The sequence below is a fragment of the Microtus ochrogaster genome, chromosome 8 (assembly GCF_000317375.1).
Source record: "Microtus ochrogaster isolate Prairie Vole_2 chromosome 8, MicOch1.0, whole genome shotgun sequence".
Classification (NCBI taxonomy): Eukaryota; Metazoa; Chordata; class Mammalia; order Rodentia; family Cricetidae; genus Microtus; species Microtus ochrogaster.
In genome coordinates, this window is record NC_022015.1 from 42842063 (window position 1) to 42867295 (window position 25233).

The 25233-nt window shown below is 47.4% G+C and overlaps 4 protein-coding genes across 7 annotated transcripts in view; 1 reads left to right on the plus strand and 3 right to left on the minus strand.

Moving 5' to 3' along the window:
* The first annotated feature begins 7 nt into the window (after positions 1-7).
* On the plus strand, positions 8-1437 carry Tmem223 (transmembrane protein 223). Its single transcript, XM_005351902.2, has 2 exons — positions 8-392; positions 1025-1437. The coding sequence occupies exons 1-2, from the start codon at positions 89-91 to the stop codon at positions 1315-1317; spliced, it is 597 nt and encodes a 198-aa protein (XP_005351959.1). The 5' UTR covers positions 8-88; the 3' UTR covers positions 1318-1437.
* A 43-nt stretch (positions 1438-1480) lies between these two features.
* Positions 1481-3621, minus strand: Tmem179b (transmembrane protein 179B). Its single transcript, XM_005351903.3, has 5 exons — positions 3488-3621; positions 2480-2667; positions 2266-2400; positions 2042-2120; positions 1481-1852 (listed from the first exon to the last, which is right to left on the minus strand). The coding sequence occupies exons 1-5, from the start codon at positions 3581-3583 to the stop codon at positions 1697-1699; spliced, it is 654 nt and encodes a 217-aa protein (XP_005351960.1). The 5' UTR covers positions 3584-3621; the 3' UTR covers positions 1481-1696.
* Positions 3622-3657: 36 nt separating this feature from the next.
* Taf6l (TATA-box binding protein associated factor 6 like) lies at positions 3658-16914 on the minus strand. 4 transcript variants are annotated; one of them, XM_005351904.2, is made up of 12 exons: positions 16839-16914; positions 15676-15735; positions 14162-14321; positions 13425-13511; positions 12726-12876; positions 12538-12588; positions 11913-12007; positions 10754-10828; positions 10412-10632; positions 9998-10130; positions 4536-4664; positions 3658-4440 (listed from the first exon to the last, which is right to left on the minus strand). In XM_005351904.2, exons 2-12 carry the CDS (start codon positions 15690-15692, stop codon positions 3682-3684), a joined length of 1878 nt encoding a protein of 625 aa, XP_005351961.1. In that variant the 5' UTR covers positions 15693-15735; positions 16839-16914; the 3' UTR covers positions 3658-3681. The 4 variants fall into 4 exon arrangements, with proteins under 4 accessions (XP_005351961.1, XP_026637049.1, XP_013203424.1 ...); XM_026781248.1 differs by lacking the exon at positions 16839-16914 and adding an exon at positions 16639-16746; XM_013347970.2 differs by lacking the exon at positions 16839-16914 and adding an exon at positions 16513-16746.
* Positions 16915-24093: 7179 nt separating this feature from the next.
* The window catches only part of Polr2g (RNA polymerase II subunit G), a 5208-nt gene continuing 4068 nt past the window's right edge, over positions 24094-25233 (minus strand). The window contains exons 7-8 of the mRNA XM_005351905.1: positions 24801-24834; positions 24094-24588 (exon numbers count right to left, since the gene is read on the minus strand). Of these exons, the coding sequence (XP_005351962.1) occupies positions 24575-24588; positions 24801-24834 (48 nt within the window). The 3' untranslated portion in view covers positions 24094-24574. The remainder of the gene's footprint in view (positions 24589-24800; positions 24835-25233) is intronic.

Here is a 25233-nt window from a genome sequence, read left to right on the forward strand (position 1 = left end):
TTACTGGCTTGTTTTCCCTCGCTGCAGGAAGGGGTGGGAGAATGTGTCGTAACAGGAAGTCCCGCCCCGGGGACGGAAGTGCCGCACTATGGCGGCACCTTGGTGGCGGGATGTCCGTGGTCTGTTTTCCTTGCTGCGGTCCCAGCCTGTGTACCGGCATTTGCAAAATGAGGTCCCACGAGATGTGCTGCTCTTCCGAAATGAACGGGGTCGCTTCTTTGCCACCCTTGGACTATTCTGCGCCGGCCAGGGCATCTTCTGGACCTCTCTGGCTGTTGCAGCATTGTCCCGACCTCTTATCCGAGGTCCTGCGGAGGCCCCCAACCAGGGCAACACCGACCTGCGGTCTGCACTCTGGCGCTACGGGCTAGCTGTTGGTTGCGGCACGATGGGTAAGGGCATGGCTTCAGGTTGCCGTGGGGCTGTGAGCACAAAACTCAATGAAGGGTTCCCAATCCTGGATGAGCGGAAATGTAAGCGGGATATCCAGTACAGTTGCGATGAAAGTCCCTGAATGTTTTGCTCTCCAACTCCCCACCTCCGCCCCACACACCATAAGTCAAGGTCTGTTCTTCCCTCTGGCCGTGAGCAGGCTACTGAAGCCACTGGCTCACTTTCTCCCTTTAACGACGAAGCTGGCCATCTATAAGAACGTCGGTATGGTTCAATTTGTAGAGTGCTCGCCTAAGGCATGAGGCCTTGGATTCAATCCCCAGCACTGCGTAAACTGTACGTGTTGGCACCCAGATGTAATATTAGCATTTTGACAGTGGAGGGAGGAAGTTTTTCTGTATAACTCTGGCTATCCTGGAACTCATGCTGTAGAACAGGCTGGCCTCGAACTCAGATCCTCCTGCCTCTGCCTTCTGAGTGCTCAGATTAAAGTTGTGCACTACTACTGCTTAGCTTGTCTAAGTGATGGGTTTAGCGTTAGAAACACAAAATTCTGTTAGAGCCATTACAGCACTGTGTTGCTCTAGCAGGGGTCTGTATAATCCTTTACCCCACTTTGCTTCTCCTGCAGGAACCTTGGTCCTGGGCGCTGGTCTTCTCTACTCTCTCCGATCTGTGCGTTCAGTCATGCTCCTTGCAGGAGGGCAGCAAGTGACACTCACCACTTATGCCCTCTTTGGCTTGGGGACCCGTTTCACAGTTCCCTTGAACCAGGTTTCCTGCATGGCCCACAGAGGTGAAGTTCCTGCCATGTTACCTCTGAAAATTAAAGGCCGACGCTTCTACTTCCTTTTGGACAAAACTGGACACTTTCCCAACACTCAACTCTTTGACAACACTGTGGGTGCCTACCGGAGCCTGTGAAAAGTGGCTTACCCTTCTCAGATGAGGATGCAAACCCTCGAGATGAGACAACCAACCCAGGGCAATGAAAAGGCACCCAGGATTCACTACTAGCCAATAAATCTGTCTTCTAAAGGGCCCGATAAGCCATCATTCTGTCTTCTCTCCCATCTATTTTCTTTTACATTAAGAATTCTATGCCATGATAAAGAAAAATAATATATATTATTTTGGTACAAAAAAATGTTAAGGTGAAAAGGTATGGCAGGGGGGTCTATTCTAATGTTTCCCTCCTGGAGGGAAAACTGAGGCTCTCGGTATAAACAGGGCTGTATTTGAGACAAGATTAAAAGCTCTTGGGCATGGAGCTTCTGGCTGCAGAGAACATGCTGAACATTCTTCAGGAGCGAGATGGGCGGTGCCCAACAAGAGCAGCAGTCTCAGAGCTCCACTCTGGGTCACCCCTCTCTGGAGCCTGGGTGGCTTCAGACTTGCACTGCACGACCTGGAGCATCCAAACCAGACACCACAGTACCAGATTCACCCAAGAAGAGGTCTGTGAGAGAAAACAGGAATATGAGGAAGGACGCCATCTCCAGTACTCAATATCCTCTATTGAGAATCAGGTGACACACCCACGGATACTTGGAGCTTTTGGCTGAATTACAGCCAAGCACATATTACGTGGAGAACACTCCATACTTGAGCTACAGGTATTTAATCTTAGTATATCCCTTTGTCTCACTTCAGCATTTCGTAGGTTGGAATAAAACTGCACAGCAGTTCCAGGGGGTGTCCATGAGATTTTCTGGGCGTCAGAGCAGCTGTGAGGATAGAGAGAGGGAAAACGCTCTAAGCACATTTGTGTTCTTAAAGGACCAAAGGATGGGGATAAAATGGGAACGTAAATGACTTGTCCCCTACAGAGGGAAGATAGTCCCTGCCAGGTTTCCCTCCCTCTCCCATTACCTGATTGTATGGTTCAAGGAGATGATGGAGTTGCAGAGAGAACGGGTGCCAAATCGAAGTATACAGGCAGATACTAAGATGAGGAAGATGGCTATAGCTGAGGTGGCCAAAGCCATTCGGAGCCCTACAGAACCTCTGAGGGAGAGAAAACAAGCTGTGAGGCTTAGCTGGAACTCCTCTCACCTCAGCCCCTTGTCCTCAGTAGGGCAATCACCTGTGGGAATCCTCAATGCAGCTGCTGTACACCCAGAAGAGGAGAAGCAGAAGGCAGTAGAGGGCCAAAAGGCCTGAAGCCACAGCTACAAAGGAGCAGAGGGAAGGGGCTGAGGGACTTGACAAGGCCAGAGAGGAGCCATTGAGGGCAGCCACACCATACAAGGGGCAGCTACCACCGAAGGAGCCCTGTGGAGAGAAAGCTGTTTAGTCCTTCGTTCCAGTTTAGTGTCCCGAGATGCAGGTTACTGCCAGATGTCAGGGCTAGTTCACAAATTAGGAGAAACGGGGAGACTGATGTAGATCTGCTGGTAACCAAGTCTGCAGGGCCCCGAAGGGATCAGAAAATTCAGTGGGTTCTAGTGAACCCAAGAGAAGCCGGACAGTGGTGGCACACTTTAATCCCAGCACCAGGGAGGCAGAGGCAGGTAGATATTTCAGTTTGACGCCAGCTTGGTCTAGGGGGAGTGCCAGGATGGCCAGGGCTAGATACATAGAGAAACCCTGTCTCAAAAAACAAAAACCCAAGAGAAATCACACGTTGCAGCCTTCTTTGTGAGCAGAAATTCTGAAGTAAACCCTGACCTTGTGTGCCCTTAAACAAGCAGCTCTCCTAGCCTGTAGTGTCCTAGACTCCTATAGACACTCAAATTACTCTATTACCAAGACTGCCCAGCAGTAGTAAATTTTAAATGTACGTAGGTATTTACGTTTCCTCATTTCACACATCGCGTTAGAATCATGTGGTACCTCGATCACCTCCTCTACACTACGTTGTTTTTTTTTTTTGGGGGGGGGGTGGCAAAACGTTTCTATTGGATAAATGCAAAGACGGCCTGTATGTCTCAGTACCCAAGCAAGCTTATGCAGCAGTTTAACAACAGGCTCATCTTGGGAGGGAAGGAAACAACTTTGGGACTTCTCAGCCCCTAAGACCGGTGGAGCTACCGCGGCCAGTCCCGGACGTCGGCCTGCTCCAAACCAAAGCTAGCCCGCCCCGCAGCCGCACCTGGGTCCTGGTCAGTGCCGCAGCCGCCACAGCCCCGCACAGGAAGGCGGCAGCGAATAGCGCGAGCTCAACGCGCTGCAACCAGCGTAGCGCCATGGTGCCTGGGCCACCAGGAAGCCAACCGCCCAAGCCCCGCCCACGAGCCCGGACACGTCACTTCCTGGGGAGGATTTATTCTTGAAGGGGCCGCAGCTTTACAGGGGCAGGTACAGCGAATAGTCCGAGAGCGCCCAGCGGCGGGCCGGGCGGCCGGTACGGCCGATCATGGGCAACTTCTGCACGTAGCGGGACGCCGGGCTGGGCCCGTAGGGCGCGGGGAAAGCAGTCTGAAAGAGACGCCCGCGGCAACGCCGCCCGGCCTGACGCCCAGCGATGATAAAACGGAAGTGGGGGGCACCGCGGGGCGCAAAGCGGCTCTTCTGGAAGACGTCGCGCGTCCCGGTGCCAGGACCCTGCTGACGAGGAGCGCCCCGCGCCCGGTGCACGCGCGGCAGCGGCCTGCTCTCCGAGGCGGCGGAGGCGGTCGCGGGGCCCCCGCCGAGCGGGCTCTCGTCTCCCTGCGGGCTGACCACGGCGCTAGCGGTCAGCTGCGGCATTTTCCGCACCGAGTCTGGAGCGGCCACTGGCTCCTTCTTGTCTCCGGGTGGGCGCGGGACCGTGGGCGCGGGCTGGCCAGTGCCGAAGCGTGTGGCCAAGCTGTCACCAAAGAAAGCGTACAACTCCCGGTAGATTTCTGCCAGGGTCAAGGAAGAAGGGTCCTCTAGCCGGGCGCCTCCTGGCGGCAGGGGAAGACCAGACCCAAAGCCTGGTTCGGCACCGCCTCCCGGGGAAGACTCTAGGAGAAGGCTGTCCCAAGGCAAGTCCTCAGCACGATGGCACCCTCTCCCGCCAAGGCCACTGCGATTGGGCTCTGCTGCCTGGGCTTTCATCTTCAGTAGTCGCTCTACGGCCACCTGTCAAAAAAAAAAAAAAAAAGAGCTAGAAGGTACCTGGGCCAGCAGGCATCTCAGTAAACCTGCTGAGCTGTAGTAAGGGGCGGTCCACTCACCAGAATAGCTCCATAGACCTTGTGCCCATCTGCTTTGACCTGGGCATTAGATACCGAATAGTCATCCAGCACGGCCTGCAAGTTTGTCCAGTAAGTGGGTAGATGTGGGTAGAGGACTCGTTCTACAGCCTAGAAGGGAAAAAGGAACGCAGTAAACAACCTCGTTCCTCGTTCCATGTTCCATATGCCCTCTTGAGTGTCCTTCCCCATAAAAGATCCTCTCAGATTGTTATCTCAGTCCTCAATTTCCCCATTGGGATGTCCAACGTTTCTCTGGGATATGTAAAAGCTTTTGGTAGGCATGAGGATAAAGACATAAAAACACAGGCAATGTAAAAAGACTCATTACTGGCATTTACAGTGGGATAGTAAGACATAATTAAATCATTACAACATAGAAATTGTGATTCTTAGTGAATACAATCAGCAGGAAAGTGCTATTCTTTTTTTTTTTTTTTTTTTTTTTTTTTTTTTTTGGTTTTTCAAGACAGGGTTTCTCTGGTTTTGGAGCCTGTCCTGGAACTAGCTCTTGTAGACCAGGCTGGTCTCGAACACACAGAGATCCGCCTGCCTCTGCCTCCAGAGTGCTGGGATTAAAGGCGTGCGCCACCACCGCCCGGCAGAAAGTGCTGTTCTTATTAGAGAAACAGGAGTGGAGTTCAGACCACACACAAGAACAATCAAGAGACCCTGTTGAAATGACCTTGCTGGGAGCCCAGACTGGGCCTTGAATTCCTGAGAATTCCCTTTAGTTTTCCAAACTCTGGGATTAATACACAGTGTACTACCACACATGGCTTTGATTATAGACTTTTAAATACAATAGTTATCTGGGGAAAAGCAACTAAGACTAAACAAAATGTATTGATATTTGAGATGGGCTTTGACTTGTAAGGTAGACTTGGATCACTCATGCACAGAGCATGAACATTTGAAAATTCCATCACCTACCTGTCAAATTCGTAAGAAAAATGTTACTGACACAAATAGCGAGAATTTTTTTTTTTCCGAGACAGGGTTTCTCTGTGGTTTTGGAACCTGTCCTGGAACTCACTCTGTAGACCAGGCTGGTCTCGAACTCACAGAGATCCACAGGCCTCTGCCTCCGAAATGCTGGGACTAAAGGTATGTGTCAACACCACCCAGCTGGAATTACATTTTAAGTAACTGTGAAAGACACTGAAATATCTTGCTAAAATTTACGGACATAAATATACACTCAGAAAAGTGATCTCAATCATAATTTTTTTTTTAAAAGCAAGATTTTGAGGTGCAAGTATGTAACCCTATCATTCACAACTCTGATTCCAAATTTAAGGTCAGCCTGGGCTTCACTTTACCCGTTTGTATAAAAACAGGCAACCATAGTGGCTCACACCTTTAATTGCAAGGGGGTGGGCTGGGAGGAGCAAAAGAAGCAAATAGATCTTTGAGTTCATGAGGCTAGGAAATCCTGTTTAGAAAAACCAGTAATAAGGGACCGGACAGATGACTCAGCAATTAAGAGTACTGGCTGCTCTCTCAGAGGACCTGGGTTCAATTCCCAGCACCCACATAGCAGCTCACAACTGCAATTCCAGTTCCAAGGGACAATGCCTTCACACAGACATGCAGGCAAAACACCAATGCACATAAAATTTTTTTAAAAGATAATTTTGTATAAAGGCCAGTAATAATAGTAAAAAAAAAAGCATCAAGGATATATCATCGCATCAAGGTATTTGCTGTACAAACCTGGTAACCTGAGTTCAATGCCCTGAAACCAGGTAAAGTTGAAAGAGGGACCTGACTCTACAGTCATGATCTCCTCTGACCTCCACACATGGCAAACATCATATGCTTATGCAATCATAATAATAAAGAGTTTTTTCAAAAGGAACTAAAATGGCCGGGTGGTGGCGGCACATACCTTTAGTCCCAGCACTTGGGAGGCAGAGGCAGGCCGATTTCTGTGAGTTTGAAACCAGCCTGGTCTACAATGCTAGTTCTAGGACAGCTACGGCTGTTATACAGAGAAACCCTGTCTTGAAAAACAAAAAACAAGCAAACAAAAAAAAAAAAGGAGCTAAAATGTAGCTCAATTAGTTGAGTGCTTGACTAACATGTTCTAAGCCCTAATCTTGCCCAGCACTGCATAAACCAGGTGTGATGTACATGCCTATAATCCTGAAACGGCAGCATTCAGAAGGCTCAGATTATCTTCAGCTACAAAACAAATCGAAGGCCAACTTGGGATAAATCAGCAAATAAAAATTCAGTTTAAACCAATAGAAACTTTTGTTTCGGGGGCTGGAGAGATGGCTCAGTGGTTAAGAGCATTTCCTGCTTTTCCAAAGGTCCTGAGTTCAATTCCCAGCAACCACATGGTGGCTCACAACCATCTGTAATGAGATCTGTGCCCTCTTCTGGCTTTCAGGCATACACACAGACAGAATATTGTACACATAATAAATAAATAAATATCTTTAAAAAAAAAGAAACTTTTGTTTCTTTCTCTTTTATTTCTTTAGTTTTTCAAGACAGGGTTTCTCTGTGTAGCCCTGGCTCTCCTGCAACTCACTTTGTAGACCAGGCTGGCCTCGAACTCAGAGGCTTCTGCCTCTGCCTTCCTAGTGTTAGGATTAAAGGAGTGCACTACCACTGCCTGGCAAAACTTCTGCTTCTTAAATTACAACTAAACTGAGTTTATCCTATGAATGTAAAGATATCTTACTAATAAAAATCTAGGTTGGGCATGTTGGTTCACACTTGTTAATGTCAGCACTGGGGAGTTTGGGGTGGGAGGAATAAAGTTCCTGGCTATGGATCTGGGGAGATAGGTCAGTTGGTAAAAAGTTTACCATGGCGGTATGAGGACCTGAGTTCAGATTCACAGCATCCATGTAAAAACAAACTAGGCCTAGGGATGTACATTTATAATTCCAGTACTGTGGCTTGCTGGCATCTTGTCTAATAAACTGGTGAGCTCCAGCTTCAATAACAGAAACCATCCACCATCTCATTAAAAAAGTTAAAGTAGACAATTTGTAAAAGATATCTGACATAAACCTCTAGTCTCTCTCTATATATAAACATGCATATACCAAAGTTCAAAGTCAGCTTGAGACCCTTGTTTCAAGAAAAACCAAACAAGATGTGGCACACAACCTTAAGCCAACACTTGGGAAGCAAAAGCAGATGGATTGCTCTCAGATTCAGAACAGCCTGGTCTACATAGAGAGTCCCAGGCCAGTGAGGGCTAGAGTGAAACACTGCCTTAAAAAAAAAGCTGGGCATGGGTGGCACCTTTAATCCCAGCACTTGGGAGGCAGAGACGAGCGGATTTCTGTGAGCTCAAGGCCAGCCTGGTCTACAGAGAGTTCAAAGCTACAGAGAAATCCTTGTCTTGAAAAACAAAACCAGGGCTGGAGAGATGGCTCAGTGGTTAAGAGCACTGCCTGCTCTTCCAAAGGTCCTGAGTTCAGTTCCCGGCAACCACATGGTGGCTCACAACCATCTGTAATGAGGTCTAGTGCCCTCTTCTGGCCTGCAGACATACACACAGACAGAATATTGTATGCATAATAAATAAATAAAATATTAAAAAAAAAAGAAAAACAAAACCAAAATTTCAAATATAAATAAATAAATAAGGGCCAAAGATACGATTCAGAGTAGAAGCCCTCAGCTTCAAAATTCATGCAAAAAAGAAAAGAAAGAAAAAGAGTAGAAGTCCTTGCTGTGTAATCCTGGAAACCCAAGTTTGATCCCCAGAGACCATGAAAGGCGAAGGAAAGAATCAACTGCACAAAGCCACCTACCATTTCCATACACAGCCCCTCCACCATAACAATAAAAGAACAAGGAAAGAATGGCGCATAAATGTAATCCCAGGACTAGAAGGAGAAGCAGGATTAGGAGTTTCAAGTCACCCTCTCATTGCATATGAAGTTCAGCCTGGGTTAAATGAGAGGCTGTCTCAAAACAAAACAAAACCCAAAAGGAATCAGCAGTGATAGTTTAAGGAAGTAGGTAGATCACATAAAAAGTGGCCGTCTTGAGCCACTTCACCATGAGGTTTGTTGGGTCTGTCCACTTTTCTGGGGACCAAGGTGCAATTTTCCCTCTTTCTTTTTTTTAAATTTTTCCCCCCAAGAAAGGGTTTCTCTATGTGGCCCTGGCTGTCCTGGAATTGCTTCTAGAAACCAAGCAGTCCTTGAGATCTGCCTGCCTCTGCTGGGATTAAAGGTGATGCCAAAACACCTTTTTTTGTTTGTTTTGTGTCTAGCACTATTATTTTGAAATGCTGGCTAGAACTTAATTTGCTTTTTCTGATCATTTGGACTTCCTTATTCTCTAAAACCCCTCCCTTACCATGTGACTACCTACCACTCTGCCAGTTTAGCACAAATGACATGTTTTTTTATCCTTTGGGAGGGGCTTTTCAAGAGGGGGTTTCTCTGTACTAATAGCCAGGGCTATTCTGGAACTTGCTCCTTTAGACCAGGCTGACCTTGAACTCACAGAGAGTGGTGGGTATAAGGGCATGAAACAGGCATGTTTTTTCTTCTTTCCTTCATCTTCCACATCTGGGAAGTGTCTGAGATTTACAACTGGCCTACCCTAGGATATTTTCCTCTTAAATGCTAATAAAACTGTCCTTGATCTTAAAACACACACGTACCAACTATTTCTATATACTAACAAGGGACAGCCCCCTTGAAGCAGCACCACAGCAAGAAACTGGGAAGAAACATAAAAGAGTGGAGGGGAGGGAGATGGGGGGAGCACCTGCAAAGTGTGAACAAGACCCAGAATCTGACGGCCAACACTGCAAAAATAAAGCGTGTTGGTTCTCCTTAGGGCAACCCTGAAAGCACCCTAAAAGACTGAGGACATTAAAAAAAAAAAAAGTAAATATGAAAATATGACATGGTCAGGAAGTATGGTGCTGCAAGCCAGGCGGTGGTAGTGCTTGCGTTTAATCCCAGCACTCTGGAGGCAGAGGCAGGCAAATCTCTCTGAGTTCGAGACCAGCCTGGTCTACAAGAGCTAGTTCCAGGACAAACTCCAAAGCTACAGAGAAACCCTGTCTCAAGGGGAAAAAAAAGCATGGTGCTTGACGCAGGAGGATCACAAACTGAAGGCCAATATGGGCAACAAAACAAGCACTGTCTCCAACAAAAAACTCAAAGAGAAAAGGAGAGAAACAAAGAAAATGAGGGTATTTACTAACATGGTGTTAGGGAATGGGCAGGGATTCATTAAAAAAACACAAGCATACTATAGAGACCACCAAGCAGGAGTTCTGAAAGAATAACACATTTACACAGTCAAGGTATACGATAAACCTGGCCCAAGGCAAGGTCTCAACACACAGCTGCATCAAGCACACCACTTTTACAATAAAAATATACATGAATGCTATTTCTTTACCATACATGGCAACTGTCAAAGATGTGTGAGAAAAGCCAGGTCCTCACCTTCCAGCCCAGAGCATGCAGCCCTACCACAGCCCCATAGTGAGAACAGAGAGGCCGAACAGGGTCTGTCAGGACCTTCTGCAGGGATAGCAGAATCTGCTGATAGAGGCCACTTACAAGGTCACCATGAGTCCTGTGGGAGCAACAGTCAGGAAAGGCAATGAGGTACCGCACACAAAGACTCGAGCATTTGTAGGGCACTCTGGGACAGGCTGCCAGGTTTGACTGACTCAGTATCCAAGGGACAAAAGATGAATATCTTAGTATATTTGTACTGGACCATGACATGCCAGCTAGGGCTCCAAGGGAAGGGTCTACACTCAACATTTGATCTCAAAGCCAGAGTTTCCTACCACAGCCCCGCTGACTCTGTAAGCCATCCCATCCTCTATTCACTTCCAGCCCAGTGGCTACCAGAAGATGTGGCTGAGGAGAAGTGCAGCCCCATCCCGAAGAGTCCAGTGGTCATTCAAAGGGTTGATGGAGGCGGCCAGGGGCTCCAAGACGCAATAGAGCACACTCCCCACCAGGGAGCGGACATAGGGCCCCAAGCAGAGGTGTGGGTTCCGTATCAAGCTACGTGCCACCTGCAGTAGTCGGTGTAGCTGCTCCAGGTCATGGCTTACAGATTTGACCTGTTGGTAAAGGCGGGTGGCTTAGAAAGACATGGAGAGACAGGAGCCTGACATTCTGACAGCATCTGCTATGAGCCCTAAGCACTGCAGGGCCATCTTCATTAGAAAACTGGTCACTTACCCCACTGACCACATAAACAAAGTAAGGCAGGAGTGCAGCAATCTTGGAGTTTGTCTGCAGGTCCTGGAGGGCGACCTGAAAGGAACCATCCCAGTAAAAGAGAGCCACCATTCTGGTGGGTTAGCACTGCACCACGTGTTATCATGTTAAATGTGCATGCCCTGATGCAGAGATTCCATCAGCTTTAACCTGTGGAAACCTGCTGACACAGACAACAATACTATCTGTTAATAGAAAAAGTGAACGCATGCCATCCATGAGTGACCAAGAGCTAAGGTTTTTTTTTTTTTTTTTTTTTTTTGGTTTTTCGAGACAGGGTTTCTCTGTGGTTTTGGAGCCTGTCCTGGAACTAGCTCTATAGACCAGGCTGGTCTCGAACTCACAGAGATCCACCTGCCTCTGCCTCCCGAGTAAGAGCTAAGTTTTTATTTCCCTTTGTTCTCTACTGAGACAGGGTCTTATAAAGTACCCATCCAATTCAGGCCTTTGCACACGGCAATCAATGCATGGCTAGCCCAGGAGCCAAGTTCTGAGGACAGAAATGGATGGTGACAACGTTCCTAGTTTTTTAAGTGAAATAGCAGCAGCCAGATGTGAAGGTGAGGATCGTGTCACACAGAAAAGTCACATGACTGTGGACCAGAGAGGAAAGCCTCCGGTGATGTCCAGAGGCTAAAGAAGCAGCTCAGGGAGCAGTCCAGGAACTACGCTTGAGAGCAGGCCTGGATGGGCACCTGGAGGCACCTGACCTGGACCTATATTTTCCCTTTCCTTACCAAGAACTAGCTAGTTTCAGGACAGTTATGACTGTTAATTAGAGAAACCCTGCTTCAAAAAAAAAAACCAAAAATAAATAAATTAATTAATAAAATGCCTCATTTGGCTCCAGATCAATAGACACCTCAAAAAAATGGGAATCAGGAATGAAGGTGTGGGAATCCAATCATTAGAAGCACCTGCTCTGCTGCCCACTGCCCAGGAACAATGGTTTCTACTAGAGCACAAAGGAGTTAGGACTGGCATAGCAGGGGATCACACAGAGGACACATGCCACTAGAGAATGGGTTCCACCACAGTAAACAGTTCATCTACAAAGGACAGGAACTAGACAACTGAAATATTTATGGGGATGTCAAACTCTGACTTTATGCCTAGTCACCTTCATCAGCTGTGGATCGTCCCCCAGTACAGCCCGCGTGACTTGCTGGTAGTACTTGAGAAGGTCATCTGTCAGTGAAGACACTGCACTGGGCACTGTGATGAGATAAGAAGGAAGTGGTCACACGTGAAGGGACAGCCCTTCTCAAGGCCTCCTCAGCCTGCCACCCCACAGCTACCACACCCACCCACACGGGACCCAATCAAGCAGAAGGCGCAGGCACAGGCGCAGGCTCCAGCTGCTCCCAGTGCACTCTGATCAGGCAGGTTCCACTTGCCTCGGCTCTATCTACTCCCACCCACCCTCTGCCATACAGATTCCTGCTCAGTTCTAAAGCTCCAATTGCGATTGCCTATGACTCAGGCTCTCTGAAGCTCCGCTCAGCGTACCCTGGAAGTAAAGCACTTCTTGGGGATCTCAGAATACAGCACAGACTTCTGTCTTGGCCTCTAACATACATTATGGCTGCTAATAGGTCTGGGTCCTGCTTCTGGTCAAAGGCATGTGTTCCTTTAGAACATGGCAGGCATCTGGAAATGCTTGGCAGATGCAGATCAAAAGGCACAGATGCCCCTCACTCCTACAGAGTTCTTCAGGACAGCCCATTCTCCACACTGCCATTTACCTGATCCCTGAGGTGCCAGGTTTCCTTTGCCATCCAGATAGGAGACATGGACTAAAATTAAGGGAAAGAGATGGATGTCAGTTGGGATTTTGCCCCTCCAAATTCCACCCTTCCTAAAAGTTGGCCCATCAGCACCACTCAGACCATCCAGTTCCTGTCCCAAGCCCAAGGAGGACCCTAGCAGCCACCTCTGACTGCTGTCTCTGCACAGCCCTTGGGGATGTTGGTGGCCAATGCCAGCTCCACGAGGTTCACTTCTCGGTCCTCTGGAAAGTAGAGCTCACCCTCTCTTGTGGGGCGCAAGGGCAGTGCCTCCTGAGACCCATAGCCACACACAGCCTGAGGAGAAAGAAGATTAGCAAACAGAGTCAATCCGGTGAAGGAACAAGAGCCGGGATGGGGCGCTCCTGATCGGGCAGGAAGCCTATGCTGGAGGACAGTCCCTAGGTCCCGGGACACTATGGCTCACCAGGTCAAGGGCTGGATGGTACCTTCCTCTTATAACTGTAAGAGTTCTATGCCCCACTAAGGTGCCAGTCCCTCACAGCCAAACAACTCTAAAAACACTACCTTCCTCTCTCAACTTCCTGACCCAGAACTACACCAACACAGGTTAATACCCCATGTTTCCTTACCCAGCATGCCTTTTTATTTCTGGAGTACTTCAAGCTCAATTTCCTCAGCACTCTTTGAGGCCTGGCTCAAGCTCTATCTCTTTTACGAATCATTCCCCACTGTCCAGGATCCCAGGGGCCTTTCCATTCTTTCAGAACTCATATTGCTTTGGTCTGGGTCCAGCACCTACCCTATTTGTCTCCATGTCTCACAACATTGCCAGCCCTGATCTGAACAGGGGTGAGGTAGCCCTCTGTGGCCGCTCCACTCACCTCCACACTGCTCCACCTGAGAGCCCTGTTGAAATCCTCTACCGTCAGCTTCCTTCGTTTGGTGTGCTTCATGAACTGAGAGCTATTCTGGGAGGGGATGAACAGAAGCCAGAGTCAGGACGCAGGGAGCAGGCGTAGGAACCCCCAAAGGAAATGAGTTAGATTGAAGAGACAAAGAGGACCCCACACCAGCAATCAGAAAGCCTGGTTTCTCCAGCTCAGCCTTTGCAAACTTTCTCACATCACGACCCAGCTGTGTGCCTTAGTGTCTCCTGTGCAGAGTGTCACTATCTATCCACTCTGCCTGGGTGGCAGGACATTGTAAGAAGTGTCATAAGAAAATGCTCAGCTAAAAAAAAAAAAAAAATGCTCAGCTAGTGTTTTCTTTTCTAGATGACTAACTGGGTAGAAAATGTTTTTGTTTATTTGTCTTTTGTTTTTGTTTTTCAAGACAGGGTTTCTCTGTGTAGCCCTGGCTGTCCTGGAACTCACTCTGTAACCAAGGTGACCTCCAACTCAGAAATCCACCTACTTCTGCCTCCTGAAACACGATCCTAATTAGTCTAACATACACCATCACTGCCTGGCTTAGATAAGGACTCTTTAAAAGATCTAGACTGTCTCCTAACCTCAAAACACAAGGTACCTAACATACGTTCATTGAACCAGCCAGTGTGGTAGGGGGTAACAGGAAAGAGCAAAGGGAGAAGGGCTAAAGAGAGCTGAGAGCAGCGCACCTGTGTAGCCTCTCTGAGACGGTAGCACACATCTTCAGCAAGCAGAGCTGCAACCTCGTCACTCAGCTCCAGCCCTGTGCTCTCTGCCATGAGTCGAACTGACTCCCGAGGGATCTCCACAAACCTCCGCTCTTCTCTCTCCGACATGGTCCCAGTGGAGCTGGGAGTGGAAACAAAAGGAAGGGTTAAAAACTGTCCAATATCTCTAAGAGTCCCCCCAAACACAAGACAAGCAAGACCCTCTCATCCGTGCCTGCTCCTCTTGCTCTATAATCCACAAACAGGGAGTTTAGAGGCTCAACAAGGCCAGGTCCAAGATGATCCACCCAGACAAGCTCCCAGAACTCCAGCAAAGATTCATCATTCTTCATCTCTAAAACCAATGGGCAATGCATGTAGCCCCCATCACTCTCCTCCCAATCTCCCACATTGCTTCTGGAAAATAAAAAACAAAACTGGCCCAAGCTGGAAAGGCTGCAGACAGGCTGTCTGCAAAACTTCCTACTACCTTTCATGTGCTTATTTCAGGACCTCAGTCCATTCTGTTTCTTCTTTGCGTCTCTCCCCCTTCTTTATTCTCGTCCTTAAATCTCTTTAACTGAGTGATCCAGCACTTAGTCCCTTCGCATCACTGTTCAAATGTCACTTGCTCAGGTTGTGTAAATATCCCTGTCATTGGTCCTTAAAGCAGTTCTGAGGCAGGAGCATGGATAGTTCCAAGTCCACCTTGACTATGAAATGAGTTCAAGGTTACCCAAACAACTCAGACTATCTCAAAATAAAAAGAAGGCTGGAGTTGAAGTGATGGTGCACCTTTAATCCCAGTATTCAGGAGGCAGAAACAGGAAGATCTCTGTGTTTGAGGCCAGCCTGGTCCACAGCCAGAACAAATTCTAGGGACAGTCAGGGTTACAGAGAAACCCTGTCTCAAGAAAAATATAAAAAATTTAAAAAGAAGGTTGAAGATATAGCTCAGTGGCAGAACCTTAGGGTCAAACAGTCTGTAACTACACAGTTGCACAGCTTCGTGGGTAGTGTTTGCAGAGTTCACACCAGAAGACAACCCTGGTTATCACTCCTCCTGAGGAGCTGCCCACTTTGTTTTTTTTTTTTTTTTGGTTTTTTCGAGACAGGGTTTCTCTGTGGTTTTGGAGCCTGTCCTGCCTGTCCTGGAACTCCCTTTGTAGACCAGGCTGGTCTCGAACTCACAGAGATCCGCCTGCCTCTGCCTCCCGAGTGCTGGGATTACAGGCGTGCGCCACCACCGCCCGGCCCCACTTTGTTTTTTGAGACAGGGTCTCTCCCTGGAACCTGAGGCCCACAGATTAGTAGGCTGGCTGGTCAGCGAGCCCCAGAGAGCCGCCTACCTTGGCGTGCGCAGGGCTGGGTTACAACTCACTACACACGGCTTTTTACCATCATTCCCACTCTTTTTAAGGGGGTGCTGCGGGCCAGCATGTGGTCCCCAGCAGACTGAGCTGCACACCAGCAAAGACCATGGTCTGTATGCTCACCTTTGTGGCCCAAGCATCCAGCAGCAATGTCAGCACATACTATGCCCTCATTAACACTTGCTGAAAAAAGAAAGAACAGTTATTCTTCATTCCTTTTTCTGTTTGCTTTGCTCTTTGAGCCAGGATTTCCTCTGTACTTTTGGAGCCTGTCTTCGAAGTAGCTCTTAAGCCAGGCTGGCCTCGAACTCATAGAGATCCGCCTGCCTCTGCCTCCCGAGTGCTGGGATTAAAGGCGTGTGCTACCACTCCTGGCTTTTAAAGATTTATTTTTATGTACATTGGTGTTTTGCCTGCACATATGTCTATGTGAGGATAACAGATCCCCTTGAACTGAAGTTACAGACAGTTGTGAGCTGCCATGTGAGTGCTAGAAATTGAACCCAGGTCCTTTAGAAGAGCAGCCAGTGTTCTTAAACAATCACCGAGCCATCTCTCCAGCACAGCTATTTTTCTAAGCACATAAATGTGGCTTCCAGCTAGCAACACTCTATAACCTCATTCTAATCTATATATCTAACAATGAGATATATACAGTATACATTTTGTTCATTTCACCAAGTCACAAAAGCCATAGCTCAGAGAGATTACCTGGATTGTCCAAGGCCAACCAATAGGCATTGAGTAATTAGATGGCAGGGGCTCGAACCTTTGTAGTAAATTAACTCAGAATACTATATTTACAAGCAGCAGACTTGTATTTGAACTAGGCCTGGCTTAGTAGCTCAAGGATTTGGAGTCCCACAATTAGATGCACCACTGGATGAGTATGCTTCAGTTTTCCCATCTCTAAAATGGGAGCACTCAGTATTGGGTGTGTGGAAAGCCAGAGGGACTTACTCTATCATGTCCCCCTACTGAGACCTCACAAAATCCAGTTTGTGACCAGGGTCTCCCACTCCTCAGTCTCCTGTCCTGCACATCCTCAGTTCCAAGTCCCTCTGCCCAGAAAGCGTGGGAGCCGACCTCCTAGGACCTCAGGGTTGCGCATCCTCCAATCCACCTTACTTCATCCCAGATCCGTAGGGCGTGGGGAGTGGGAAGGTCAAGGGTTACGGAACTTGTGTCACGTGCTCGATGAAGAGGGCGGGCCCCCGCCGGCTCCCAGGCTGGTGAGCAGCCCACCGAGGGACGCGAAGCCCTGGACCCCAGCAGGGCCTGCTCACCTGCAGACTCCGGCGCAGCGAGGGCGCTTGCCGGAGAGGCGGCGGCAGCTTCTACTCCCCGGCTCGGGCTAATTCCCTCTCTCGGAGCTCAGACTCCGCCCTCAAAACGTGGAGCCAATCGGTGGCCGTCTCCTGAGTTTCCCGCCCACCAATGGGCGTCCCGCCTCAAGATTGGTCAGTGTGAATGAGCGCTGAAGGCACCAAGCCGTCGTTGGTCACGTAGGTGGCTCTTCTTAAAGCGACAGCTCTTGGTTGGCTAGAAGGTGGTGTGCCCTAGTTTACATAGTCCCCAGAGAGATAGTCCTCGTCCCGGACCTTGCGCCTGCTATTGCAGAGTCTTTCGCATCAGAGTAAACCTTTAGGCTTTTAGTGCCTGACTTAGCTTTCCTCTCTCTATTATCCCTCCAATAATACCTCCAACAGCAACTGCTACAGGAACAGATGGGATTCACAGGAGCTGTTCCCTGTGGACAGAAGAGACTTCTGGCCGGGTGTGATGGTGCATTGCACATCTTCAATCTCAGCGCTGAGGACGCAGAAGCAGGAGCATTTTTATGAGTTTGAGGCCAGTCTGGTTCACACAGTGAATCTGAAGCCAGCCCAGAGGAATATCGTGAGAAACAAAAATCCAAAGAGGGTACAGCCTTGGTGGCGCGCGCCTTTAATCCCAGCACTTCGAAGGCAGCCTTAGGCAGATCTCTGTGAGTTCAAGGCCAGCCTGTTTCATAGTATAAGTTCCAGGACAGTCAGGAAAAAAAAAATGAATAAAAATAAAGATGGTACTTTGGCTGGGCCAGACACTTCAATAGTCCCTGGATTCTGCTCATTGGGCTCATGTCCACATTCTCCTGATTCCTGCCTTATCATCCATACACTGCGCTAACAGCTCTTTCCTAAACTCCTGTTGAGACAGTTACTGTGTGCTCTCTCTTCAGTGCCCAATCCTTCACCCCCTTCCCTTTGGGAAAAGATCTTCTGCCTGGCCAGGAACTCATTATGTAGACCATGCTGTCCCCCAGCAATCCTCCTCACAAGTCCCCCAAAGGCAAGACGCATAGGTTTGTTTCTGCGTATCTGGTTCATCAACAAGTCTCAGTTGATAAACTGAATTTCACCCAGCAAACAACCTCATTCCAAGTAAAAGAGGAAGTGGTGATGAGGCAGAAGGATTACCAATTTCAAACCTGTAAAGGAGGAATTGGAGGTTAACCTGATCCATTCTCAAAACAGAGACATTTGCTTACCAGTCTTCACTGCTAACCCAGCCCACAGAAATCGTAATTTCTGCCACACCCAATCTCTCTGTCTCTCTCTGTCTCTGTCTCTCTCTGTCTCTCTGTCGTTGTCCTGGAATTAGGTCTATCTACCAAACTCTAGCCAAACTCTTTTAAATACCAGTCAAAATCCTAAACATGCTTGCCCTGGCACTCTTTTTCTGAAGATCATTCCCACCCCTGAATCCACAGAAGCTTGCAAACCTCTATTGCCAAACCAGCCAGGTTTTTTTGGTTTTGGTTTTGTTTTTTTTTTCGAGACAGGGTTTCTCTGTAGCTTTGGAGCCTGTCCTGGAACTAGCTCTAGTAGACCAGGCTGGCCTCGAACTCACAGAGATCCACCTGCCTCTGCCTCTGGAGTGCCCAGGTTTTTGGTTTTTTGGGTTTTTTTGTTTTTTGTTTGACTTTGAGTGTGTGTGGGTGGGGTGGTTTTTTGAGACAGGGATTCTTTGTGTTGTAGCTCTAACTGTCCTGGACCTCCCCCCACAGACAGGCTGGCCTTGAACTCACAGAGTTCTGCCTGCCTCTACCCTGCCCCAAGGGTGGGGGTCAAAGGTGTGCCACCACACCCAGCCAGCCAGCTTTTTTCTAAAAAGGGTATAGCCCCCTTTCTTCTTCCTGAACATCACCTCCCAGCAGCTGCAGAGATTTAGTTTGCCTGCCCTGCTGTTTTTCTCCCAAACTTTAATGAAAGAAAGCATCCAGCAAAGTTAGAGGTTAAATTTTATTTCATCCCAAAACAGTAGAAATTTTAAAAACTTGTGTATGTGAGTGGAAGGCAGAGTTCATGCACATGGAGGTCAGTTTACTTTCCAGAGCTGGTTCTCTTCCGCCTTGCTTTTGAGGCAGGGTCTTGTTTCTAGGCGATGGCGTCCAAGCTAACTGCTCCACCTGGGTGGCCAGTCTCACCTCTCTTCTCACTGTAAGTGTACTAGGATTTCAGCTATTGGCCCTCACACCCAACTTTATTATTGTTTTTTATGGGGGGGTTGGTTTTTTAAAACAGGGTGTTACTGTGTACATGTTTGTCCTAGAATTCACTGTGTAAACCAGGCTGGCCTTAAAGTCACAGGCCTGTTTCTATCTCTAGAGTGCTGGGATCAAAAGTGTGTGCCGCCATGCCCCATTCCAGTTTCTGATCTTTTAAAAAAAATTGCCAGGTGGTGGTGAAACATGCCTTTAATCCCTGCACTCTGGAGGCAGAGGTAGGCGGATCTCTGTGAGTTCCAGGCCAGCCAGGTCTACAAAGTGAGTCTAGGACAGCCAAGCCTATACAGAGAAGCCTTGTTTCAAAAAAACAAACAAACGAAAAGTGTTTTTTTGTTTTGTTTTGTTTTGTTTTGTTTTAAATCTGTATGTGTGCATACACTTGCCAGTCAGAGGACAACTTGCAGGAGTTGGGTTCTCATCACAGCAAGGAGGGACCAAAAATTGAACCTCAGGCCATCAGGCAACAAATTCTTTTTTTTTTTTTAATATTTATTTATTATGTATACAATATTCTGTGTGTGTGTATGCCTGCTGGCCAGAAGAGGGCACCAGACCTCATTACAGATGGTTGTGAGCCACCATGTGGTTGCTGGGAATTGAACTCAGGACCTTTGGAAGAACAGGCAATGCTCTTAACCTCTGAGCCATCTCTCCAGCCCAACAAATTCTTTTACTTGTTTCACCATCGTCTCAGGCCCCTTCGTCAAGTACTTGTCTACTACTTGTAGGGCGTAAACTGGGTGACGTGATACACGCCTGCAATGCTGGCTCTTGGGAGGCGAGAGCGAGAGAAGCACAAGTTCAGTATTATCCTCAGCTACATATCAAGTTTAAGGCTAACCTGCGATATAGGAGCCCCAAGAAAGTAAAATAATCCCAGCACTCGGGAAACAGAGCCAGGCAGATCTTGAGTTCGAGGCCAGCCTGGTCTACAAGCTCTAGTTCCAGGACAGGCTCCAAAGCTACAGAGAAACCTTGTCTCGAAAAAAAAAAAATAAGGAAAATAAATTTTATTTATTTAATGCAGTTCAGGTGATCAAACCTCCAAGTTTGCATCTGCTAGACAAAAATGTTCTACCACTACGTTACATCCTCAGCACTTTATTAAAGAATATTTTTTAAAATTTAAGATTTTTTTTATGAGTGTTTTGCTTGCATGTATGTCTGTGCACCATGTGTGTACCTGGTGCTTGAGGAAGTCAGAAGAGGGCATCAGATCCCTGGGACTGGAGCTATGTGTCAACATGTGGGTGCTGAGAACGGACACAGCTGGAAGAGCAAGTTCTCTCAACTGATGAGCCATCTCTCCAGCCCCAAGATTTACTTCCCGCTATTTTTATTTGTATATGTATGTGTGCACATGAGTGCAGACTGTGCTCCAGGAAGCCAGAGGAGTCAGATCCCTGGGAGATGGTAACAGGTGTCGTGAGCAGGCAACATGGTGCTGGTGATTGAACTCAGGTCCTGTGCAGGAGCAGCAAGAGCTCTTAAGCCATCTCTCCAACCCTTATTTTTTAATTCCAGAAGAAATTCCTGCATGAGAACCTGGACAGGCACACTCACCCCTCTTCCTTTCAGGGCTCAATACTGCTGCTTGGGAAGAAAATCCTCTGGAACTAAGCTGTGAAAGCCAGATGGATGGAACTGGGGTTGCCATGGCAACTCCACCTTAGGCTACTGACCCTGCTGGGTCTCTCCCAGTTACATTGACTTGCAGTGTGGTTTCCAGGCTTGAACACCGAAATGTCTGTCCATCTATGAAGGCCTTAGTTTTCCCGCTCATTAGCATTGGGCTGGGCTGCTGGCTGGTACTGCTCACATTTGTGAGTCTAAACCACTACTGACAGCTTGAAGGCAGGAGAGGGCGGAGGAAGGCCCAGGCCTGTCAGGGCAACATCATATCTAGTGAAGCTGTATATAATCTGCCTAGAGTTTACTTGCTCCCAACTGGAGTAGAAGCAAGAGCTCAGGGAGGCAGCAATGCGATCCACATCACCAGAGGAAAAGGAGAGGCTACTGTGGATGCCATCTGGGATGGATCACTGCTGAGCCATTCCGTCCTCAGAACAAAGCTACTTTGGCATTAAAGTGGGTCTGAGCACAGGGTAAGGGTAGCCCTGGCTACCCTTTATCTTAAGGCATCCTGATATCATAGAGAATTCCACCCTTTAATAAACAGATGTACACTTTCACAAGTCTGACCCCTAGTAGCACATTCCTCCCGTTGAGACAGATGGCCAGTCCCAACAGCAGGCATCCCACACTTTAAGTTAGTCCTCGGGACTATATCGTGTCACCTAACCAAGTAAGAGCCCGCACAGGTAGGTGTCCCAGCTGATCAGACATAAGAAATTTCCATTAAACCTTGTAAAGAGCTTTTCATCCCTCCCTCCCCAGTTAACATTAGGGACACATTGTGTCAGATGCAATCCTTGATTTCCCCCACCTCAGCTTTGGTGGTATCTCTCATTAAATCCTCCATTTCTATTAGTCTGGTCTTTAATGAATTCATTCAGTCAATATCATTGGCCTGCCAAGATGGTCCCCAGCACAGAAGCATTTTCCCACTCCCCAAATACCTAGCCCCTGGAAAGAATAAATTGATTTATTTCAACCAGGTGGTGCTGGCAGCAGCAGCAAACACCTTTAATCCCAGCATTTGGAGGCAGAGGCAGGCAGATCTCTGAGTTCAAGATCAGCCTGGTCTACAGAGTAAGTTCCAGAACAGCCAAGGCCACACAAGAGAAACCCATTCTCCAAAAACCAAAGGGAAAAAAAATTGCTTTATTTTTTTTTTAAATTTATTTATTATGTATGAATGTTCTAGGCACCAGATCTCATTATAGATGGGTGTGAGCCACCATGTGGTTGCTGGGAATTGAACTCAGGACCTCCGGAATAGCAGTCAGTTCTCTTAACCTCTGAGCCATCTCTCCACCCAAAATTGCTTTAAACACTTGCCAGGCATGTTGGTGCATTTATGTAATTACAACCTCTGGAGCATGGGCAAGAGAATCTGTTCAAGGCCAGGCTGGGTAGTGAGATCCTATCTCAAGACCAAAAATCCATAGTTCCATTATGGAACTTAGGCACATTAGTTCACCTCTCTGATCAGTTTCATCAGGTTGTAAAGCAAGATAAGTCTCTATCATAAAATTGTGAAATAATGTGTATAAGGAATTTGTATCATTTGTGCACAAAGCACTTTATGACTCTCCCTGGGCCAGTTTGGGAGGGGCTAACTTCATGGGGTGCAGAAATGGCTCAGGAGAAAGCGCTTACTACTCCACCCAATCATGCATGTCAGTGGCTCACAACCACTCCAACTTCAGCTCCAGGGAATCCTACATCTTGGGCCTTGCTGCAGGCACCTGCACTCTTGCATACACATGTGCATAAATATAATGGATAATAAAATATTTAAAACAACAAAACAATTTGACATTCTAACATTCAGACTTCCCTAGAACTGATCAAAGTCAGACACAGTAGGAGATGCCTTTAATCTCAGCGTTCAGAAGGCAAAAACAGGCAAATCTCCAAGTTCCAAGCTGTTACACAGTGAGACCCTGTCCAACAAATGGGGGCGGGGGTGGGGTGGGAAGTAGGGGTGGCAAAGTGAGCTTACAATTTTGTGTCTCTGTGTAGCCTTGGCTGCCTGCCTCTGCTTCCCAAGTGCTGGGATTAAAGGTGTGCACCACCACTGCTTAACTATGAACCTACAATTCTATAAAAATTTTAAATAAAAACATCCTGTCTTAATAATTAATATACATATACATATAGTTTTTTGTTTTGTTTTTTGAGACAGGGTTTCTCTGTAGCCTTAGAGCCTGTTCTGGAACTCCCTTTGTAGACCAGGCTGGCCTCTAACTCACAGAGATCCTCCTGCCTCTGCCTCCCAAGTGCTGGGATTAAAGGCGTGAGCCACCACCGCCCAGCTGTTTTTTGTTTTTTTGAGTCAGTTTCTGTGTAGCTTTGGAGCTTGCCCTGGCACTCGTTCTGTAGACCAGGCTGGCTTTGAACTCAGAGATCCACCTGTCTGCATTCTGAATGTTGGGATTAAAGATGTGCACCACTGCCTATTTTTGGGGTTTTTTTGTTTTGTTTAAGACAGGGTTTCTCTCTAACTTTGGAGCCTGTCTTGGAACTAGCTCTTGTAGACTAGGTTGGCCTCAAACTCAGAGATCCGCCTGCCTCTGCCTCCCGAGTACTGGGATTAAAGGCGTGTGCCACCACCACCTGGTTTAATAATTATTTTAATATTTTTATGGTCTATTTAACTTTATTTATATGCATTGGTGTGAAGGTATCAGATCCCCTGGAACTGGATTTTCAGACAGTTGTGAGCTGCCATGTGAGTGATGGGAATTGAACCCAGGTCCTCTGGAAGAGCAGTCAGTGCTCTTAACCACTGAGCCATCTCTCCAACCCCTAATAATTTTTTTTAACTCTAATTTTATGTACATTGGAGTTTTGCCTGCATGTAGGTCTAAGGGTGTCAGATGCCCTGGAACAGGAGGTATAAACAGTTGCGAGCTGCCACATGGGTGCGGGGAATTGAACCTGGGTTCTCTGGAAGAGCAGCCAGTGCTCTTAATCCCTGAGCCTTCTCTCCAGCCCTTGTTTTGTTTTCTTTTGAGGCAGAATCTCACTATATAAAGTGGAGTGATGCCCAGTTCCAATTAAGAACATTTTAGATATAAAACAGAACATGAAGGGAGATAAGAAACTACAGAACCTTGTTCCAGGAGTTGTAATAGACAAGGGAAAGGGAAAAGGGAGCCATATTGTGGTGCCTTTCTCTTGCCATGTTCTGACATCATTCTGAATGCTTCAGCTCTCTATTTATTAATTTGCTTACTTTTTTATTATTTTTGTTGTTATTATTGAGACAAGGTCTCACTGTGTAGCCCAAGCCAGCTTGGAACTCTTGTAGACCTGATTGTCTCTGCCTCCCTAGAGCTGATAGTGAAGAAAGGAGTCACCACACCAAGCAGCATCGGCTTTAATTTCTGAACCTCAACACAATTAACACTGGGACCATATTATGTAAGATGCAGACTTTGAGCAGCTGGGCTCACAGCCCTTAAAGTAAACCAAGAATGATCTTGTATACCTGGAGTCCTCATACCTGGAATTCAAAGGCAGCCTAGGATACACAGTGGTTCAACGTTAGTACAGGTTTGAGAACCCATCTCAAAAGCAAATAAATAACAACAATACTAAAGCTCTTATTCCGACCAACAGAAGACAACATTTCCATGAGAACCAAAGACCTTTTATGGTTAAAACACAGAGTAAAAAGTCTTGAGAACACAGCTCCGCTGGAAGAAGTAGCCATAACCTTCCGTGGACAAAAGATCTTCCTTGCCTCATTAACAATGGCCAGACTGAACCTCTAGATGATATATCAAGCAGGAAAGTCACGTTCTCTAAATCAGGACCAAACAAGGCTGGAGGCTCCCTTACTCAGCTCACGAGTCCTATGATAAATCAGGAAAAACATGTAAGTTAGACACCAAGCTCTCTGGCAGCCAAAACCATAGACTTCCCACCCCAAGGACATATGTCTTGGACTTCCAAAAGAATAGGATGAGAACTTACACCTCTCTGAGACATTAAATCCTACAGTTGCCCCCTCTCCTGTACACCCCTTCTTCAGAGAATAGAACCAGAACCCATGTCAGACACTCACCCAAGTAATCGTCCATCAGAGAGCCAATAGCGAACTGTAGGAAGAATGGTAGAAAGGCGGTGAGGCCAAGGCACAAGGATATCCTCAACCCACCGCCCCGACTCCAGGCCTCTATCATCAATCCCCCTTTCAGGGAAAAATAGCACAGAAATAGTAATTTTAAAAAAAAAAGAAAACAAGAAACCAACAGCTCTCAGCTGGGAATGACAGTACTGACTTATTTATAATCCAACCACTTAAAAAACTGAGGCAGGAGGATTATGAGTTCCAGGCCAGTTTGGGCTATATCATCAAGACACTGCCTCAAAAATAAAATTAACCAGCCGGGCGATGGTGGCGCACGCCTTTAATCCCAGCATTCGGGAGGCAGAGGCAGGTGGATCTCTGTGAGTTCGAGGCCAGCCTGGTCTACAAGAGCTAGTTCCAGGACAGG

Coding starts and splice junctions, on each gene's coding strand:
- Tmem223 (XM_005351902.2), top strand. CDS start 89: ATGGCGGCACCTTGGTGGCGGGATGTCCGTGGTCTGTTTTCCTTGCTG. Junction 393..1,024: donor TGTTGGTTGCGGCACGATGG/GTAAGGGCATGG, acceptor CTTCTCCTGCAG/GAACCTTGGTCCTGGGCGCT.
- Tmem179b (XM_005351903.3), bottom strand. CDS start 3,583: ATGGCGCTACGCTGGTTGCAGCGCGTTGAGCTCGCGCTATTCGCTGCC. Junction 2,668..3,487: donor CGGCACTGACCAGGACCCAG/GTGCGGCTGCGG, acceptor TTCTCTCCACAG/GGCTCCTTCGGTGGTAGCTG. Junction 2,401..2,479: donor TGCATTGAGGATTCCCACAG/GTGATTGCCCTA, acceptor TCTCTCCCTCAG/AGGTTCTGTAGGGCTCCGAA.
- Taf6l (XM_005351904.2), bottom strand. Junction 10,829..11,912: donor ACGATCCACAGCTGATGAAG/GTGACTAGGCAT, acceptor GGTTCCTTTCAG/GTCGCCCTCCAGGACCTGCA. Junction 10,131..10,411: donor CTCCTCAGCCACATCTTCTG/GTAGCCACTGGG, acceptor TTGCTCCCACAG/GACTCATGGTGACCTTGTAA.